This window comes from Cenococcum geophilum (assembly GCF_001692895.1).
Source record: "Cenococcum geophilum 1.58 unplaced genomic scaffold K441scaffold_2, whole genome shotgun sequence".
NCBI lineage: Eukaryota > Fungi > Ascomycota > Dothideomycetes > Gloniales > Gloniaceae > Cenococcum > Cenococcum geophilum.
This window is the reverse complement of record NW_027137560.1, coordinates 1,154,930-1,174,655: the sequence shown is the minus strand read 5'-3', so window position 1 is coordinate 1,174,655 and position 19,726 is coordinate 1,154,930. Positions and strand designations below refer to the sequence as shown.

At 43.5% G+C, this 19,726-nt stretch overlaps 5 protein-coding genes across 5 annotated transcripts; 3 read left to right on the top strand and 2 right to left on the bottom strand.

Annotated features, from left to right (window-relative positions):
• Window positions 1-293: 293 nt before the first annotated feature.
• K441DRAFT_672789 (uncharacterized protein) lies at window positions 294-1,691 on the top strand (the record flags this gene model as incomplete). The annotated part of the gene is made up of 7 exons (XM_067650588.1): window positions 294-390; window positions 439-591; window positions 929-1,206; window positions 1,260-1,317; window positions 1,367-1,444; window positions 1,513-1,536; window positions 1,615-1,691. 7 exons carry the CDS (start codon window positions 294-296, stop codon window positions 1,689-1,691), a joined length of 765 nt encoding a protein of 254 aa, XP_067509691.1.
• Window positions 1,692-1,891: 200 nt separating this feature from the next.
• K441DRAFT_95662 (uncharacterized protein) lies at window positions 1,892-3,101 on the bottom strand. The gene is made up of 2 exons (XM_067654561.1): window positions 2,448-3,101; window positions 1,892-2,388 (listed from the first exon to the last, which is right to left on the bottom strand). The coding sequence occupies exons 1-2, from the start codon at window positions 2,888-2,890 to the stop codon at window positions 1,944-1,946; spliced, it is 888 nt and encodes a 295-aa protein (XP_067509690.1). The 5' UTR covers window positions 2,891-3,101; the 3' UTR covers window positions 1,892-1,943.
• A 2,156-nt stretch (window positions 3,102-5,257) lies between these two features.
• K441DRAFT_672787 (uncharacterized protein) lies at window positions 5,258-6,168 on the bottom strand (the record flags this gene model as incomplete). Its single annotated transcript, XM_067650587.1, has 2 exons — window positions 5,258-6,004; window positions 6,052-6,168. The coding sequence occupies 2 exons, from the start codon at window positions 6,166-6,168 to the stop codon at window positions 5,258-5,260; spliced, it is 864 nt and encodes a 287-aa protein (XP_067509689.1).
• Window positions 6,169-7,961: 1,793 nt separating this feature from the next.
• Window positions 7,962-8,706, top strand: K441DRAFT_95501 (uncharacterized protein). The gene is made up of 2 exons (XM_067654560.1): window positions 7,962-8,219; window positions 8,274-8,706. The coding sequence occupies exons 1-2, from the start codon at window positions 8,215-8,217 to the stop codon at window positions 8,485-8,487; spliced, it is 219 nt and encodes a 72-aa protein (XP_067509688.1). The 5' UTR covers window positions 7,962-8,214; the 3' UTR covers window positions 8,488-8,706.
• On the top strand, window positions 8,590-11,129 carry K441DRAFT_692090 (uncharacterized protein). The gene is made up of 4 exons (XM_067652534.1): window positions 8,590-9,132; window positions 9,183-10,004; window positions 10,055-10,505; window positions 10,559-11,129. The coding sequence occupies exons 1-4, from the start codon at window positions 8,926-8,928 to the stop codon at window positions 10,687-10,689; spliced, it is 1,611 nt and encodes a 536-aa protein (XP_067509687.1). The 5' UTR covers window positions 8,590-8,925; the 3' UTR covers window positions 10,690-11,129.
• The last annotated feature ends 8,597 nt before the right edge of the window (window positions 11,130-19,726 follow it).

The window sequence follows — 19,726 nt, the reverse complement described above, 5'->3', positions numbered from 1 at the left end:
GTTGAAGAACAGGCTACAGCGAAACATTGCGGCACCAAATTTCAAATCCGTAGCACTGTCATCCCACTGGAGGAAACAAGGCAGGATCTCTTTCAGAACAAAATGTGTTCTCAGACACGTAGCAAGAATCTTGCGGATACCGTGTCAGATGGTTTATACTTGTCTGGCCGGGAAGAGATATACTAACCTTAAAGTAGTGCCCAATTCCCAGTCAACTTTGACAGTTCATACCTCAACTGCTTTCCCTCTTTTCCTCGTCCTAGATTACATTTCACCCTTTTGTAACACTAGCAATGAAGTCTAGGCCAGTCGTTTTGTTGGCCTTAGCTACCTTGATACACATGGTCAGCTTCACGGAGGCGTGGTATATTGATCCTTCCTGCACTGGAAGTAAGAGCAACTTCTATTGCTTTGTATGCTTTTGCTAAAACATAGAAGGCCAGGTAAACTTTGTTAGGACCGCTTTCATCCAAGCTTTCACCCTTGCTCGTCTTGGAGATGTAGTCGTAAACGCACCGAGCCCTCCGCAAAGAGACCTAATGCACAAGCTCTTCGGCACCAACGACACCTTCACGGCACAGGCAGTAAACAGTATGTGACAGACCTCTTGCAATTGATTTTTCTCATACGCTGTGCCAATCTGCTAATATTGTTGAGTGATGCAGATGCCCTGGGAGGCGTCGCGGGGATTTCAACCCAGCACTGCAATGCTAACCAGCTTCAAAGAAATGACGTGGTAATGAGATGTATTTAAACTTGAAATGATTCCGCTAAGCTAATAACAACTACGGAGAATCTACTGTGACCAGAGCAGGCTCAAGCCCAGGGTGAAGGATCCTCTTCACTATTATGATCCTCGTGAGTTCCTTCCGCGTCGCGAACTTGCAATCTCATCTTTCATCAGGGTATTACTGACGAACACACCTAGATATTGATGAAACGGTCAACATTGACTCAAAGATCGACTGTAAAACGGGTCAGGTCTTTGCATACACTCAGAGGCCGTTGAGAACAGATCGATACGACCAAATTCAGATTTGTCCTTGGTTCCTAGAATATGCGATGAAGGATAGCTATAGATTCAAGAATGACATTAAGGCTGATATGCTGGCTAGAATGGCTTTGAAATTGAATGAATTTGTTACAGACAAATGGTATACCCCGGTAGATCTGATAATGTTGTTTGACAAAGTAATGCTTCATGAGGTGAGGAGCCAGATCCCCCCAACAATAATCCAATCATACTCACCTGCCAATAGCTCACTCACACTCGGGCTGGAACTGAGACCATTGATGTGGGTGGAAGAAGTGGCTACGGTAAATTTACCCCGCTCCCGATGGGGCTCTTGTCTTATGTCCTCCGTAGGATGGAAAAGCTGCAGTGCTTTATCGACAGTCGTGACCAACCCTACAACAAAAACATATGGACCAGAGAAAAATGCTGGTATGTTTTCAGGCTCAAATATTCGTCGCAACACACTCGTACCCCTACTGACAGCTAATAATGAACAGATTCATATGCAATTTTCGCGTCTGGTAAGTATGGATCAACTTATACTTGGAGTTTCTCAAACGATTGATATCTAGTCGCAGGATGCTACATAATCTCCCAAGGACTCACCATCAACAGCGACGGCAGCATAAGTGAGAAAGCTGAACAGAAGCGAGCGGCTATCTCCTGGGAGGCTTAGAGGCCGTACTTGTACTCTACCTCCGTGCAATTGGATGGATATAGGGTTCGGCTTTATTTTGGAGTGAGAAAGTCATTACATACTGGCGAGCGAACGGTTCTTCTCTATTTCTTTATGATAAACGTTATGATTTCTTACTTAAACGATAATGATTCTGCGTTATATATAGTGTTAACAGGAACAATGCTACTAAAACAAATAAAGGATTCGTAATTTTTGTCTTAATATATTTTCTGCTACCCGTTAAAGACTTCAGTTTAGAGATTCATGAGTTCGAGTAATTCTGCATGGCAACTCTTTTGCAACTTTCCCTCCTGGATTCTCTGGAAATGGCAAAACTAGCTCAAATACTTGTGGTATTGTCACCTTTTTAATTGGCTCCCATACCTCGTCTTCCAGCTGGGCCCAATACCGAGCTTGAACTGGCATAATGTCTAGCTCAACACGTAAATAGCGAAGCCCTTTAAGTAAAGAAAGATTCGTCCATATCCCTATCCAAGTTTTGTCGTAGTGGCTGTGCTCTCTGGATCTTGCGACGTTTGGAGGCCCGTGGGGAAGGTGCCAGATGAAATGGACTTGTGAAACAGCGTCAAGTCGGCGAGGTATAAGGAAATTAGGAAGATGTAGCAAGCATAAATATGAAGCCGAAAAGTCGAAAAGGTTGTCTGAATAGAGTACCCCGATGGCTTCGGAGTATCTGGTAGATCGAACTCATCAGAAAGTCGCCATGGGTTGTGGTATTGAAGGCGTACTCACACTCTACGGCATGTCAAAAGCAGCGCGATCAGGCCCCTGGATTCCAAGAACCGTTGCTCATGCTGCCGGGATCGCCAGCAGCTATGGTCGATACTCCATCTTGGATCTTCGGGTGTTTGGCAGGCAAGACCGTGCATGCGTCGATCGGACCAGTCAATGTGAAGCATTTCTCCGCCGACGCATTCCTTCCAGATCTGCTCGCGGAGTTCAAATGGGAGCTTTGAGAAAAGCGGCGACTCGGACTGGGTGCTGGGACATCCTTTCCGGTCTGATCGGCGATCTAGTAGCGGCAAGGTCAGGGCTCTTCGCCGAGTGCGAAGAGCAGCGGGCTTGGATCCGGTTGGGGCTCGTCGACCATCCCTTCTATTGAAGCATAGCCGCAACGTGGGCTGGAGTATGTTCTTCGTACTTTTCTTCAAGAATGTTCTCGATATTTTATCCATGACGTTTTGGGAAGTCCAGGAATCCTTCCTCCTTTTCAAATACTGGACCTTCAAGGTACGGAACTCGTATGGGCCGCCAAGGCTGGCTGATGCCTGGAAGATGGTCCATAGGGGAACTAGTAATCGTATGCCTTTAGGGGTATTTGAGCAGCAGATCGAGCGATTACACTGATTACGATGATAGTGGGGATCGCATAGCGTACAGATAAGCAGTCGACCCAAAAAGGCGCATTAAGAAATTTCGACCCGTAATTTTAGAACTTTATATTAGCTAAAATGCATAAATAAGTACATAGATAAATAAAGCGGCCCTTAAAATATAATCGATTACCTTTGAAAGTGGTTAACTAGCCAACTAGTGGAGATATATTGCTCTTTAGTAGCGTCGCGTTCTGTTGATAGTTGACCCTCCTATATTTTCGCACTAAAGGGCAACCGAGACAGCAATGCTAAAATACAGGGGTTATATAACGCTAGCGGGGGTTTTATAAAGCTATTCTATTTAGGTACTAGGGAATTTGCCTATCTCGGTTGCCGTCTGAAACGCTTACTGAGATAAGCTAGCGGAGTAGAGCTTGTTTTAGCTCTTTGGGGAGCTACCTAGGTAGTTCTAGCTCTAAGAGAGGCTCGACTAAAATTGCCTAGCAACTCTCTGCCAAGCACTCGCCACAGAGCCTACCTAGGCTCAGCTCTCTCTGCCTTGCTCCGTCCACCAGGCCATTAACTACAATGGATTCAGACATGAACGACGACGCACGTGATGAGCGATTGAAAGGCTCTCAACAAAAATGGTATCAGACAGCGGACAGCGCTTTTCTAGCACTCCATTACACCTATCGTGTCTCACTCCCAAGCAAATGACTACGCCGCAGAAACTTCCAATGGCGGTGTGGGAGAAAGGCCTTAAGCGAAGCAGGTACAGTTTTCCACAATACTAGTGCGGGTTTGGTATACTGATGCTAGTTTCTATAAGCAGCATCAACTGAATAACGAGTGCAATGAACTGCAACCGGATAAGTATGTTCGTATGGACTGATCGAGCACCTCCTCTTCTCGACTCACAGTGTGCAGAACGGATCGCGTAATCGAACACGCCGACTTCATTCACAAATTAGAAAGCAACGTCACGGCTGAACGGCGCCCGCCCTTTCCACGACACCACCCCATCCACAAACACACCAAGCCAGAAACCTACCCAACCATATCCCTTCGCCAGCCCCGGCACCTGGCCCCCTCGCCGCCCCGCGCTCTTCCCTAGACACAACACCCACCACGCCGTGGCTAAGAACATACTCCGCCCCCGCCCCCGCCCCCGCCCCCGCCCCCAAGACCCCACTCTCTATCCGCCTTTCCCGATGACACGCAGCCATGGCGCGATAGCCCGGGCACGGGTGGGAGGGGCGCTGCCGCCGCCTCCCGTTCCGGCAAAGATACCGTTGGATGAGGGAAGGGGGATAACTTGGGACTTTGAGTGAGAAGATAGGGAGGGTTGATATTGGGAGTGTGGCTGGTGGGTGGGAGGAGGAGGAGGAGGTTGGGGTTTAGAGGGTAGGCTTGAGCTGGAGTAGGTGCGTTGCTGGGGTTTTGGGCGTGTGCTGGCTGGGTTGGGTTGGAGGAAGGGTGTGAGTAGGTAGTAAATACATACGGGTTTTTACTCTAGGGTCGTTTCCCAAACCTGTTTGTGCGCTTTTTGAAAACGAGATTGGGTTTTGTTACACGCTTTTCTACGCACCGCGAATTTCTGATGTCAGTTCACTCGTCTATTTTACCCTTTTCTGTCATCTTCTCACTGGCGAGTAGTCTTTCCTCGAGTTCCTATTGATCCGAGTTAGTTTATCGTTAGTATATCGTAAGTATAGTAGGAAGATTACAGGAAGATGTTTTGATACGAGACAGACTCTATAATTCGTGCCTTATTTTTCGTTATTTGCTTTAAGGACAGCGTGTGGAAACAGCAAATGGTGCGTGGTAGTTGGAGATATCTCTGGGCAGCAACTTGGTCGGACGTTTCTTACAAAATTCCATCTCTAATCGGCGCTGAACGTTGGGAACTACGATACTTTTAACACTGCTTCTTTATAGTTACCCTTTGGAATATTAACCGAATTAAGAATTAATAACGAAATAACATTTAAATCAGCATTAGAGCTTCGGCGAGCAGCAGTCGGCCAGTAAGGCGGCCGTTAGCCAGGAATACTAAAAATAGTGCTTTAGACTGTCGTTCAAGAGAGGAAAGTTATAGTATAGCAAGGAAATAACGGTTACAGTTATTAATGATTATAAGTCTCTCTGTTAGGCTATCTGGATATCTACCATTCTGCTATCGCTTATTCTTGTTATCTCTAGGTAACACCGCCACTTTCTCCATCAAGCTATATATCTATAGAACTCGCTGCGGTCAAAAGAAGTCCCCCCTACCCGCTTCTCTCCTGGAAATTGTACCGAGGAGGGTAGGATCTTTTTAATCCGCTTAATAACATCTTTGATAACCCTGCCATTTATAAGCTCGCTAAATCCACGAATGTATGGTGTTCTGAGCGAAATATTCAAAGTCTGAAGAGCGGTCGCCTTTATAAGCGACTGAAGATCGAAGAACAGCATCCACTTCTGAGAAATGTCCCTTGCCATCTTCAACTCTTCCGCCCTTCTTTGATATATTGGAAACGTCACGCCTATGAATAGCGCGGATTCAAAGCGAATATCGAAATGAAGCTTGAGATATTGCAAATTTGTACACAGCTCGAGGAAACCTAGAGTGGTACGGTGGTCGCTACACATTTTAAGTTCGAGTTTTCGGATGACGTCGAATGGCATGAGTTTTGGCTGGTATTCCGGGTGTCGTAGCTTGCGGTCCGAAGTCGTGGTGAGGTAGTTATAGAATAAGACCTTATTGCGTGCGAGAATGATTTCAAGAGCTTCATAGCCAACTTGACGGTTCAGGAGAAGTTGACGCAGGTCGCGGTATCTATTGCAGATATTTACCACGAATAGATCTTCGAGTTCTACAACCTTATAACTGCAACGTAAAGGATCAAACGTCTCGGCGAGGACCAGCTTGTAAATCTTTCGGCGAAGCTCAAGAGGAAGGCGCATGAACACTGACGTTATACGCTCCTAATTTGGTTAGCGACATGGCAACATCGTTAAAAGAGTCCGCTTACCTGATCACCGCGTTGAACTCGTCGTCGAACCCGTCGGACCTTATTACCACCAGCGCTAACACTACCGCAGTCACCACGCTTCGTTCCACGGATTTCACTGACATTCTCTGACGCCATCTTGAAGTATACTTCTAACATCTTGTTAGCCTCCTCTTCCAGAAATTTGAATAGCCACGACTTGCTTCGAAAACTTGGACGAGGCGCGCCTCGAAGCCACGATAGGGGGGTGCAGAGATGTGGAAAGTGAGGTGTGGAAATGAAGAAAGTTTTTTCAGCCTTTATCTATAAGATGTTGTGTGTGCCGACGGAAAGCAAAAAATTAAATGTAGACTAGGTCTCTAGCTTACCGTACATTTTTACTTTAAGGCAAAACTTTTCAAAGTGTGATATATCATGCAAGCAGTTTTTCCGTCTCAAAGAAGCTGTGGGTTCTGACTGTATATCTTTTAAATCTGATTCTAATTGGCGTCGGATTGGAGTACGGAGTAGCTGAGGTAAGGGTTGGGTCCTCATCTTCACGATCAAAATCCGGACAGGATCCGAGTGGTAACTCTTGGCAGTAACTTTACTGTCCAAATCTTCTGCCAAGTTTTATTCTGCTGGTGCAAAATTAGTGGCTTAGAGCTTATTTTTAGAGTTGTAGCTTAATTTAGCACGGCCTACCCCTAGAGGTACCTCTGCGCCTCTACGCCTTTATATCCCGGCGTCTTTACATCTTTGTGTCTATGTCTGTCTCTACACCTCTCTACCTAACCCCCTATAAGACGTGCAAAAAAACGCACAAGGAGACGCAAGGAGACACGGGTAGAGACACGGGCAGAGCCACGAGCAGAGAGCCACGAGTAGAGCCACGAGTAGAGCCACGAATAGAGGGAGGAGTAGAGGGGGGAGTAAAGAGAGAGCTCCATGTAGAGCTTCGATAGAGCTCCGTGCAGAGCTTCGGTAGAGCTCTATGCGGGGTCTTGGCAGAGCTCCGTGCAGAGCTTTAAGAGAGCTTCGTAGAGAGCCTCTGGTAGAGCTTCTGGCAGGGCCTTTAGCAGAGCTCCTTGCAGAACTCTAGTAAAACTTTGGCAGCTAGGGAAATTAATTGTGAAGTCTAGCTTTAAGCTAGAACTATTATAGATTAGCAGACTCTCGGTTAAATACAGCACGCGCCGTGTGGAGCTCTACCGAAGCTCTGCACGGAGCTCTACCGAAGCTCTACATGGAGCTCTACATCTACCATAAATCGGGTTTCTAATGGGTTAGATCTAGCTGGGTTTGGTCTATTAACAGGTAGCTTACTGCTCTTGTAGAGGTAACTTTTACCTAGATGGTTCACACCCAGAATTTGACGTAGCGTTAACCGGACCATTGCACCAATAGCAATGTGCTGCTGCTGTTGGGCAGCTAAAATATGTTCAACAAGACATGTAAACTTTCCCCTGCAACTACAGTAACTACTAGCCGGGTGACGAAACTTCAGAAAGGATTTCAATCAGTCGAACAAAACTTCACCTCGCTTGCAGAAGACCTTCGAGGTCAGAGCTTACCTACCAAGAAGCTCCCAATCGTTCTCCATCCGAAACTTTCCTCACCAGACTGCATACGAGTTAATACGGTAACCAATGTTTTCAATACCGTGGTCCCACACCTACGCCCATACGACGTCGTCTGAACCAGACTTGCTATTAAGCAAAGCCAAAGGACCTGATTTGGGCAAGCCAACAAGCCAAAAAAGGGCCTGCTTGCTTGCTTGCTTGCCCGCTTGATAGGAAATATATATATATATTTTTAATGTTGTAGTTGACGATTTTAGATATTTCTGAGTATGCAAATGGAGCAAACAGGACTATTTAGGTAACCACACCAGCCGCGTGGCTCATCTATCGACGCGTCAGACGAATACGAAGCTTGGAAGACCCTGCCGCCACTACCAGACGATTACCCACTGGCGAACGACCCCATACCCTACTAGTGGCAGGAGCGAACGACCCAGCTAAAGCTCATACAGATGGCTCTTGATATATTGACTATACCGGCTATAAGCAACAACTGCGAACGGGTGTTTAGTGAAGCTGATAATCTACTAGAGCCGCGTCTCTCGAAGCTTTGCCCTAATATCATTGCTGCCTTATAGTGCAATTGTAGCTATTTAAGAATGGGCTTCAAAGGATCTAGTATATGAGGTAATAAGTTTACCGGGATTAGTATAACTAGTAGCTAACCGTTGGAGTTAACAGCAGGATCTTCCTACTGAAGCCTTTCTACCGAAACCTTCCTCACTACCATGCCAAGCCTTGCGATAGATGCCCTCGGCCACATGAACTTCCTTATTACGTTATCTCTATGCTATCTTATATTACAATGACTATAAATCGGGGTTGCGGAGGAGCTTTTTGGCCAAATCGGTGGCTCGGAGGCTTGATTTTGTATGTAACTCCAAAATTTCTATAAAACCAAACAAGCCTTCAAGCAAGCCAAGCAAGCCGGATTCAAGTACGGAAAGTTTCAAGCCAGCAAGCTAATGCATTCCGGCTTGGCTTGCTTGCTTAATAGCAAGTCTGGTCCGAACAGAGTCAAGCCATCCATCCATCAGCTTACCCGGCCGCAAAACAGCCCAACGTGGCGTTTAGTCCTCTGCGACATGCCATGCGGCATAGGATCGGGCAAACCCAGGCATGGCGAAGCAATAAAACCGCAGGCGGCACAGGATCGGGCAAACCTAGGCATGGCGAAGCAATAAAACCGCAGGCGGCACAGGATCGGGCAAACCCAGGCACGGCGAAGCAATAAAACCGTAGGAATCGGAATCATCTTATGTGTTTGCTGTCAGGGGGATTAGACTTGGATCTTTAAGATACTTTCTTTATCTTTCCTTATCACGAATAGAAAATGCGTTCGAAGTTAGTGTCCTTGATGCTAGGATGGGCGAGCTTAGTGTCGGCCCAAGCCATCACAGCAACGCCCATAAACAAAGCCATCGTGCCGACCTCCTCGGGGCAAATAGGCGTCAATCCTGTGTCTATGTATCCTCTAGAATCATATCATGCACCGCACGCGCATACGGAGTACTGGGATCAAGAGCCGTCCACGACTAAGGTTCGACTCCCCGATGCCTCGTCAATGAACGCAACTAACCAGCAAATCAGTGGATTGGAGTCAACACGGAGTACTTGACCGACCTTCCATACACGACAACGGATTCGGCAAGCAAGGTTTCGACGACAACCATCCCGGCCGCTATCGTGGCCAGTACAGCGACGGCCGCGGCATCAGGCTACCAACCCGGCGACGTAGCCTTCGGTTTATCGCCCAAATTCCTCGAGGTCCTGAATAAGATCGCAAAGGACGTCGAATCCACACCCTGCGGAGCAAGGAAACGGCAGGTGTGTCAGAGTCGAGCCCAAACATTCGCCCAACGGGTCGCGCAAGAGCTACAACCAGGCGGTCTGTTAGACTGGGTTCGTGATATTCCGACCGCAACTGTCACTGCATCAGATATCGCCTCCGTTATCAATTTCATTACCGACGCAAGGGTTCTCTCGATTACCTCGATCGCATTAGCCGCTTACAAATTCGGTCTAGAGCCGGTCTTCAAACTTCTGAGCGGCATGACAAGCGCGCTTTCATCTTCATTCGGGGGAGGCGGAGACTCTAATTCGAAGAACTGCCCCAAAACGGAGGAACTACCGTGTACCTTATGCGCAGGGACAAACGAGGTGTGCACGAAAGCGTTCGCCAGCTGTCCTTGCGAAGAAGATAAATGCCCCTCTAGAGATCAGAAGCCGAAATGCGACGACGATAAGTGCAAAGGCGACCAGTACAATGAATGTACCGCGGATAATAAAGGATGCGACTGCAATCGAGATTGCCCCGAGGCGGTAGAGCATTGGCCGTTTTGCGATGAATGTGGTGGGAGGGAAACCGTGCTATTCATCCCCATCGGTCTCGGTGAGGGTAAGTGCAATGGGGTGAGTCCGCCATACGACGCTGCCGTGCCCCTCATTGACCTAGACTGCAGATCAAAGACAAGAATTATCAATACGCGGGTTGCCAGTGCTATGCATTTCCCGATCGCCATACCTATCCTTACAAAGAAGTCGTGGACGTGAAGAAGGCCCTCAGCACGGCTACCGACTGGAAGCCTCCGCCTCCACCTGCATCATCGACTCCGCCTCCACAAGCGACACCCGCGAACTATAAATGCAACGATAAAGGGGATCGATCGCTAGTAAAGGATGTGGCTATAGACAACGGTAAAACGTTCTGTCGCGACAAGATGAACAATGGCGACAACTGGCTTCGACACCGTCCAGTCGGCGGCGGATTCTCCAACGCAGTTATAGCCAATTATGATGTAGATGGTGGTAGAATCCAGATATACGCATACATGGACGATGCATGCACAGGTGCCGGCATAAAGATGGTCGAAAATGACTGTGTCACTGCTCTTACCTATATCGTTAACCAATGTAAGTCCACCTCGGAACCGGAGATTCGAGAGTAGACTAACATTCATCTGCAGGCGATGATAAGAAAGCCGGAGGAGGTGCGAATATCATGTGCCAGTACTACGATATCTCACCTAAGCCAAAGGGGAATCCGGCCTCGCCAAATGGCGTTCCGAGTGCACCACCTAGAATGATGCTAGATTAGCAGAAACTTCGACAAGGTAACCAGGAGTAAATGCTTAGATAGTTACCTATATAATGTGAGCGATTTCATTTGGTTGTGAGCATATGATCTCGGACTCCTTATACTTCCCTTCAGTGTGTCCAACAGTCAGCCTAGCCGCGAGCTTGAGCAAAATAGCTGACTGACTGCGTCAATTGGATCGCTCGCTGTCCGCTGGCTGTTGGATGACGTACGCTGACTGTCAAGCTGTCAGCTAGCTGTCCCAATTAGGAAATTTGTATAGACTTTATGGTGTTTTATTTCATATTTTAGCAGCACCTCTCTATATACAATATTAACATTGTCCGATTAAAATTTAGCCCTAATTCACCCAATACAGTATCTAAACATAGCTAAATTTGTCCTGCACCCGCAGAGGCTTAAAAGGTAGGTAGAACGGTTGGTGGTGAGGGCTCCGGAGGCTCTATTTCTATATTAGATTTAATTAAATACAAAGCTCTGTTAAGTCTACCTTACCAAGCTGGCTTTTCTGCCTCTGTAGTTGGCTTATAGCCAGTAAAATTAACATTTAAGCTCCATTAGAGTTAATACAGTCGATTAAACTGCTTGATAAAAGGCCTTTAATTAACCACCACTTCTGGCATTAACCTGCTTCAATCGTGTCGGCTAATAGTCTATTACGCTCATCGGTAACAATCTTTTTAGTTTAACTAAAGGCTCGTTCGCATGTAGAGCTTATCGCCGGTATAGAGAACATATTAAGAGCAATCTTAACAGGCGTTGGATAAAGGATTTAACTGGTTTTAAGCCACTAGTTAAGAGGATTAGGGAGTTGATCCACGAACCCTACGTGGTGCTAAAGGAGTTGAGTAACGCATAGATTATGGATTTAATAAGGAAGAAGCTCTACTGCCTGGCTAATGCGTGAAATGTAATATACGTCGCATTTTACATAGGTGATAAAATGGTAAATTTTGGCATAGGAGAACGGGTGTACGGCGCGTAATGGAGATATTGAGGAAAATGCTTTATTTACTATGGCTAAGCGAGAGATTCCCATGGGTTTCTTATGGCTTGGCGTATAATCTCAGTCGAAGATTTGAATATCCTTAACTTCTACCGAAAGCTTTAACTTACCACCAAATCTTACCACTAAAGCAGCGAGCTGTCAGCTAGCTGCAGTCTTATAGCTGACTGACTGTCACAACTCTCTAAGCTCGCTGACTGCTTACGTTATCAGCCTCTTGGCAGCGACGCTGGCAGCGACGCTGACTCTTGGACACACTGACTTCCCTTGCGACTTCGCAATTTCCAGTGAGACGGAGCTTCAAGTTCTTACTCTTCAACCCGGGTAATGTTTTCGACAGAGCGCTCATCTCGACTCCTAGGTCCCCAGTCTAAGCATTCTGGCCGGAGTTAGTGAATGATGACCCTCTAGTTCAGAGAATGCACGACGACGATTGAAGTTGGAGTGGACACGGCAAAGTAATAATAAAACTTGGCAAGAATCTTATGTCATTGACGGTGTGAGAAAGTTCGATGAATCGGCGACTCCTTTTTCCTGTGAATTGATGAGGTCTGCCTGTTGAATCGCGGCAGCCGCTCCTACCGGCGAGGAAGTTAGGTCGTTAGTACCAACTTCGTCCTTATCGATCTTTCCATCTCTATTATTATTAACCATATTCCGCTCCTTACTACTGTGCCGACAGCTGGTTGATTGACGGGAAGAGAGCTCTGAGCTGTGGACTGTCCGGCTCAGGTGGAGGCCTTCTCTACTTTCCCTCGCAATATGTGATAGCGTGTACGTACTGCACCCGGGTTCTCTGAGGAAGTTGGCGAAATATCTACTTTCATGGCTTTTTCTGCCTTCTGTACGCCAGTAAGCGCTCGTCGTCCGATGGCGACTATTGGTTACGGCCCCCAGCACTCGCACACCCATTACCCTCGCTGGAACATCCATTAACGTCCGTCCCTGGGTTGCACAAAACCCACCGTGCCGCAAAATATGAGGGGTACTTTAACATCAAGCGACTATAACTATGCGCACACGTAGATGTTTACTATAATTCTATATTAGTCGTGTGCTGTGGCTACTTTTAACCATTTAGAACTCCTTCTATCTAAAAATTACCTTACACATCGTCGCCTTCGCGCCTAATACGCAGAGAGTCTTATTGACCCGAGTTTACGAGTGGTCTATTACTTTCGGGTCCTGGATTTCAAACCCCCGCCAAGCCAGCTTCTAATTAGTTGGAATCAAAACCGCGCGCGGTAAGTTATGGCAGAATCCACATAACGAACATCAAAATATTACGAACATCAAAATATCTTAGTATTGCACCTTCCCTTTCATTAATATCTCTATTAACATCACTACATATTATAAAGATGGCAGATCCTACTGTAATTAAGTATAGCAAGTGCCATATCTACAAGCCCCGCCTTAACTTTGTTAAAGACGGCCCTTCAAAAAAGCTTTTAAAGCTGTGCCAGTTATGTTAGTCAAAGGCGCGTCTTCCCTATATATTACTTCTACTCCTACTTACTTTTCTAGATCTCCAAATATAATTCAAATAAGCGGAGAGCTCTTGTAGAGTTAGGTTCTACTACTAAGAATTATCCTGCAAGGCGCCGGCGAACTACTCTACCTAAAAACGATACCGAGAACGCCTTCCTACCTCGCGGCCAGAACAGCCAAGATACCCCTAAAATAGCTCAACGGCGGAAGACAATTAGGGCAATACAACGGGAGCACCGCATTCTTAATCGGCGGGGTAAAGCTCACTCTTCCACTCCTCCGCTATATACCACAGATAAAGCTCCGTGTAGAAGGGGCGCTCTATATAGCCCAAATACGTCCTTGCCGGAACTAGCTCCTATGCCTACTCTACCGCCAATACCTACTCTACCGCCAATACCACCTTTCTCGCGGTAAGCTCCGACTACGGCTATACTACTACCCATTTCGGCTGTTAACTGGGAGCGAATTAAGAAGTTCAGGAGTATACTATAGGCTGAATATATGGAGACGTGCATTTGTTATAAGGAGCGGTGGTTCTAAATAGGCCTAGCTACGGAGGGTAACGATATAGGTATATACAAAGCCTGCATTAAGGACGCCCTTAAGAATCCAACCCTTCCTCCCCTATTTGGTAAAAGCAACGGGCTTAATCTGGGGCCTGTTCCTGGCTTCTTACCTATACTTACCGCGGTAAAGGAGCTTCTGATTGCGCGCGTATACATTCATCTGCAAGTCGTGCGTGTACGCGGCCAGCAACACCGCTATACTGGCCACGTCTGCTACTTTGGCCAGAACACACTAAAGACTTAGAGGCAGCTACCACGGCTACCTACTAAGCTTAATATACTGGTCGTGAAGCCCGCGGCAGTAGAGGGTGGCGAATACCTAAGTCGGCGGTTTACCAAGCGGTATACCGTAAGGCGCTCTACTATAGCATAGTGGCTCTACTTTCTAAAGGTCAATTATCCTAATTATCGCGACGTTAAAATATATAGCACCCAGCTTACTAGTTTACCTAAAAATGGCTCTATATTAGATTAGCTACCTTATATTAATAAGTTAGAGTCTAATTCTAGTAGCCTGACGGCTTACCCTACTGCTCCTATACAACATCCTCCTGCTATTAATCCTCTGCCTGCTAAGCTTAGTAGTAATATACTAGACAGCAAATTCGATAACAACGTACTAGATACTTTAGTTCCTAATCTAGTGCCTAACCTTAATAAATTGAAGCTTTTAGGTCGCGAGGTTTAATACTAATAAGACCTACAAGCGGGCCTAGAGGTTCCTACTATACAACAGATACCTCTCTCTAAGCGATTAGCTAGTTTTATTATACGCGGCGCCTTTCCTACCCTATTTCCTTATAGTAAAGCAGATTTTGACATACTACGAAGCCGTATAGTTACCCTAGCTGCATACGCCAAGTATATACTTAAGTATTAGGACAGTCGGTTTAGCCGTTACCCCTTATTTCGCTACTATATGTTTAATTGGATTATAAGAGAGCAAGCCCTTAACGCCACCCGGTTTCTTTACGGCCAATTAGATAAGAATAGTCTATCTTTAAATAAGCTTAGTAATCTTATAAATAGTAGTAGGGGTAACTAGGTTCTAAATAAGATTATACGGTATATATGGAAGCTTAAGGCTACTAGACCTTACTAGAAGTAGAAAAGAAATAAGCTTATAGCTTATACTAAAAATATTAAAAGCGGGTCTCTATTCTTTACACTTAGCGCTACTAATCTATATTAGTATAATCTATACTCTTATATACCTCTATTTAATAAATATAAGGCTACTAATAAGGCTTAGCGCTACCGGATTACTTCTCGAAATCTTAATAATAATCTATATATTACTACTTACTGGCTATATTACCGCTTTAATCTATTTAGGAAGTACGTGCTTATAGGTCTATTTAATAGCACTAACTTTTAGTCCTAATATAAGTGGTAGGTGTAAGGTAGCGGCTATATATATAGCTTCTTATAGAGTTTAATAGCCCTAGAGCTAGATCCGTTAGCTAGTGTATTAAGGGCAGCTTTTGCTAAGTACTAGGCTATTTTTATATCTATAATAAATCCTAATTAATCTAGGCCTCCTAATCTTTAATATCCTTCTACTCTTAGCTATAAAGAACAGCTTAATACTAGTAAGCTTCTTACCGCCTACCTTAATCGATTTCAGCGGCACCGTAATTACACCAAATCTTACTACTTAAGATTAAAGAAAGGCTCTACTAGAGTAAAGAAGTGCCGCTTCTACTTTCCACGCTCTCTCCATAATAAGGCCGCTATATTAAAGGATTAAAATCTATATTACTAAACGTTCTGTCTATAGCGTAATAATAAGCTTCTTAATAGTTACAATGCAGCCATAATATTAGCGTGGATGGCGAATATTAATACGTTACCTACTATAAGCATATTAGTAATAGTTAACTATATAGGCAAATATTACAGTAAGGAAGAGAAGAAGTTAACTTCCTACTAGGAGCTACTCTAATTAATATAGCCGCACGCTAACTACCTTTATACCTTTAGTTTGGTAATAGCCAGGTTTATAAATAAGCTTATTACTAAATACAATTAGTTAGCGTAAGAGGTATACTATCTACTTCTTAACATTCTACTTTACGAGGGCTCTAGGAATGTAGTAACTTTAGACTACTACTAGGAGGATGATTAAAGCGCTATATATAAGCTTAAGGATAGCCAACTAGGAGGGTACGGACTATCTAACTATAAGAAATATAAGCGCCGCCTAGATAAGGTAGAGGACATCACTTTCTTTAATTTCCTACTCTATTTTAATCACTCTACTTATAAGCGTTGGCTAAGAGCAAAGCCTTAAGTTATATCGTACTTTCCATAATATAAAGGCGATCCTTCCTATCCATAGTATCCTAAGTTTTGCCGTATAAAGCTTATTCTTTATTACCCATAGAGGGAGTATAAGAAAGTAGCTACTTATACTAATAGATTTAGGGCCCCTAATTATATAGCTTCCTATTAGGCTTACGTTAACTCTTATTAGTACCCACTTAACTACTTCTATAATTAGAAACTAGAAAAAGGCCGCGAAACTGCTAATAATATTAATAAGTTTAAGGGCGATTTCGCAGACGACTTAGAGCTATACTAGTCTTTTAAGGCCCTATATACCCGCGTCTAAAATACTAACAAAGTTAAAATTAAGGATCCTAACAGGCTTAGTAATAGGGAGCTTAATTATAACTACGACTGGGGTATACATTGTAGTATATACCCGCAGCTTAATAATAGGACTTATTAGCAGGAAGCACGGTTATAGCCTCTACTATTAAGCTGCCTATCCTAAACAGCAACTCCGTCTTCCTTATAACTAGGCCAGCGTTATATTTATAACGCTATAGTTAATTACTACAGGCAGATCCAATTAGGCCTTAGCCCCCCCCCGCTACGGATTAACGTTAATAGAGAGACAGGAACTGTAACGGCGCTATCGCACGTTACCTGCCAAATTCTGCCATATTCTGCCGACCTGCAATTGGCCCGCCTAAAGCTAGCGCCTTAGCGGCTCACCCTATATATTTATTTACATCGGTCCTAGCAACCCCTTTTCCTTCTCTTTAGCTTAGTATCTTAGTAATACAGCATTCGTTCAAGCTTCGGTTCAGAGGCATTTATTTAAGCCGTGACATTATACTAAGCTCTCCCTACCTTGCCTAGGAAGGCCTCAATAATATCCCACCCCAAAGAAACTTCGTCTGCAATAACGCATTAACGCGCTATACTTAGACACCAAAACAACTCTACATTGCCTGGGAAGGCCTAAATAATATCCCACCTTATAAGCCAGACAGGACTGGACCTATACCCCTAGAATTGAAACTAAAGCGTACAATATTAATAAACCTTAGGAAGCTAACAATGGCACCTAAAGCAAGCTTATTTAAGAGAGCTGCCTTTACCTAAGAGGAACCTAAGATCCAATTAGGATTAGAAATTAAAGATAATAATGGTATTATAGATATACGCGAGTAGATTCGCGCCCTCGTAGCCAGCTAGGAAGCCAATTGTCTTAAAGTGAGAAATATATAAGAGACCCTATAAGAGATCCTAGAAAGCCTTACGGCCCTATAAAATAGCCCAGCTTCCCCTTCTTAAAGCCCTAGTTAACCTATTTACTCTACTAAATACGATATACTAGGGAGTACGGATATAATAACGAAGTAATTAAAGTCCGTTAAGCTCCTTAACCCCCTACTACTATTTAACGGGATAGACCCTACCTTTAAGAATTAGAGGATTTAAGTACAAGGAAAGCTCCGCGTTAACTATAACTATTTCCTTTCCAAAGAAGCTAAAATACTTTACCTCTTTAGTTAAACCACTGGGGACGCCTAACAGCACCTTTAAGCTAAGTTTAAGGATGACTCCCCTATCTAATTTATATCTGTTAATAAGATAATACTGCACCTAGCGGCTATCTATGTTAACCTAAACAAAGTATAGGATGCCCGTTATAACTATAATTACCTAATAATAAAACTAAACTAACCCTTTACTAAATTTTAGACTTAATTTCTATACCTTATAGAAGAAGGCCAGGTTCCCCTTAAGAACTATTAATTAGACCTATATAATAAGCTAATAATCTAGCTATAAAAAAAGATCGCTATAACCTTAAATAACCTACCAACCCATAAAAGACTTACAGCTTATTGCCTATTATTAGACTTAGAACTAAAGCAGATTAACACCCACCCTAATTAGTAGAAGTAACTCCGTAATAATTAGAACTCGCCAGCTATACCTATAAGAGCTAAAGTAGGAAGATAAGTTACAACTACTCTTATACTAAAGGCGGTTATAACTACACACTAGTAAGCCTTGCCTAACTAGCTATATACTACACTATTAACTAGTATTTACCGTAATACTCCGATTAACCCTGCCTCGGCTATATACTTTAACTACAATAAATAAGGTTACTTTACCTTATCCTGCCCAGAGCTAAAGGATATAGGCAATATTAAGGAGATGGAGGAAGGAGAAACATCTAATAAGTTAGGAAAAGAAGAACCCTAGGGAAAAACTCCCCCCTAGGGTACCTTATTAATCTTAAAGAGATTAATTTTAGTTAGTTAATAGGTAAAAAGCATTTTACAGTTTTATATATAGTATCTTAAAATAGATATAGAGTTAATATAACCGCCCTTATTAACACTAAAGTAAATAGCTTTACCTTTATAAATACTGCCTATATAAATAATATTGCCAAGTTTCTAAATATAGAAGCTATCTAACTAGAGAAGCCTATCTAGGTAAAGGGCTACAACGGCTAAGCCGGTTAGCCCGTTATTTACATCTTAAAGTTATATATCGCTCTTAACGGATAACACTAATATAGTATCCCCTTTTACATCTTAGACCTAGGGTCCTATAATATAATCCTTAGACAAAAATAGATATCTTATTTTAATATTTGGTTAAATATACAAAAAAGACGGTTTATCTAGCTGGAGGATAGACTAAGGTTGCCCTCCTTTATTAGGGAGATCTAAACTAACCGCAAGACACTAGCCATAAGGGCTAACCCTACCTACTAGTAGGATATCTAAGCCTGTAACCTAGCCTTTACCTAAAAAGACGCCCGCCATAAAGCTGGAAAGAACTCCATACTAATAAAGATACTCTCTTAAAGCGCTATATTTAAAGAGGACTCTATATATAAAAGCGGGACAGATAATAACGTAAATAACGTTTAAATTATATAGATCTAACCATTATAGAAAAGAACGTATTAATAGGATATAAGGGATAACCTCTAAAAGATATAATAGGAGCTAAAAGGAGTAACGATAACGCTAATACCCTAGAAGTCCCTAAAGTTATATACGCCCCTATTATNANNTAACCCCCCTACNATAGANATNNCCGNAATTAGCGCTATAGNGTTNTACTTTAATATATACNNNAAGGANAATAANGTCTTTATAATAAGCCTATATAAGATTAACCAAATTATTAATAATAGAGAGGAAAGGCTAGATAAGGAAACTAACGAGGAACTAGTTAAACGCCTCCTTCCTACCATTTATATAGGCTATAAGGATATATTCTTAAAGGCGGCCTTAGATAAATTACCCCCCTACCAGACATATAATTATAAGATTTAATTAGAGGCCTATAACTTGCTAGGCTATAGCCCCCTCTATTATTAATTAATAGATAAGCTAAAAGTAATAAAGTAGTACTTAATTAATAACCTAGATAAAGGGTTTATCGAGTTAAGTTAAGCCCCTTTTACTTCCCCTATTTTATTCGTAAAAAAGCCTAATAAAGGCCTTCGTTTTTATATTAACTATTAAAAGCTAAACGCTATTACTTAAAAGAACTAATATCCTATTCCTTTAATTAACGAGACCCTTACATATCTAAGCCAGGTAAAGATTTTTACTAAACTTAATATCCGCCAAGCTTTCTACTAAATTAGGATAAACCCTACATCTAAAGATTTAATAACGTTCCGTACCTACTATAGTTC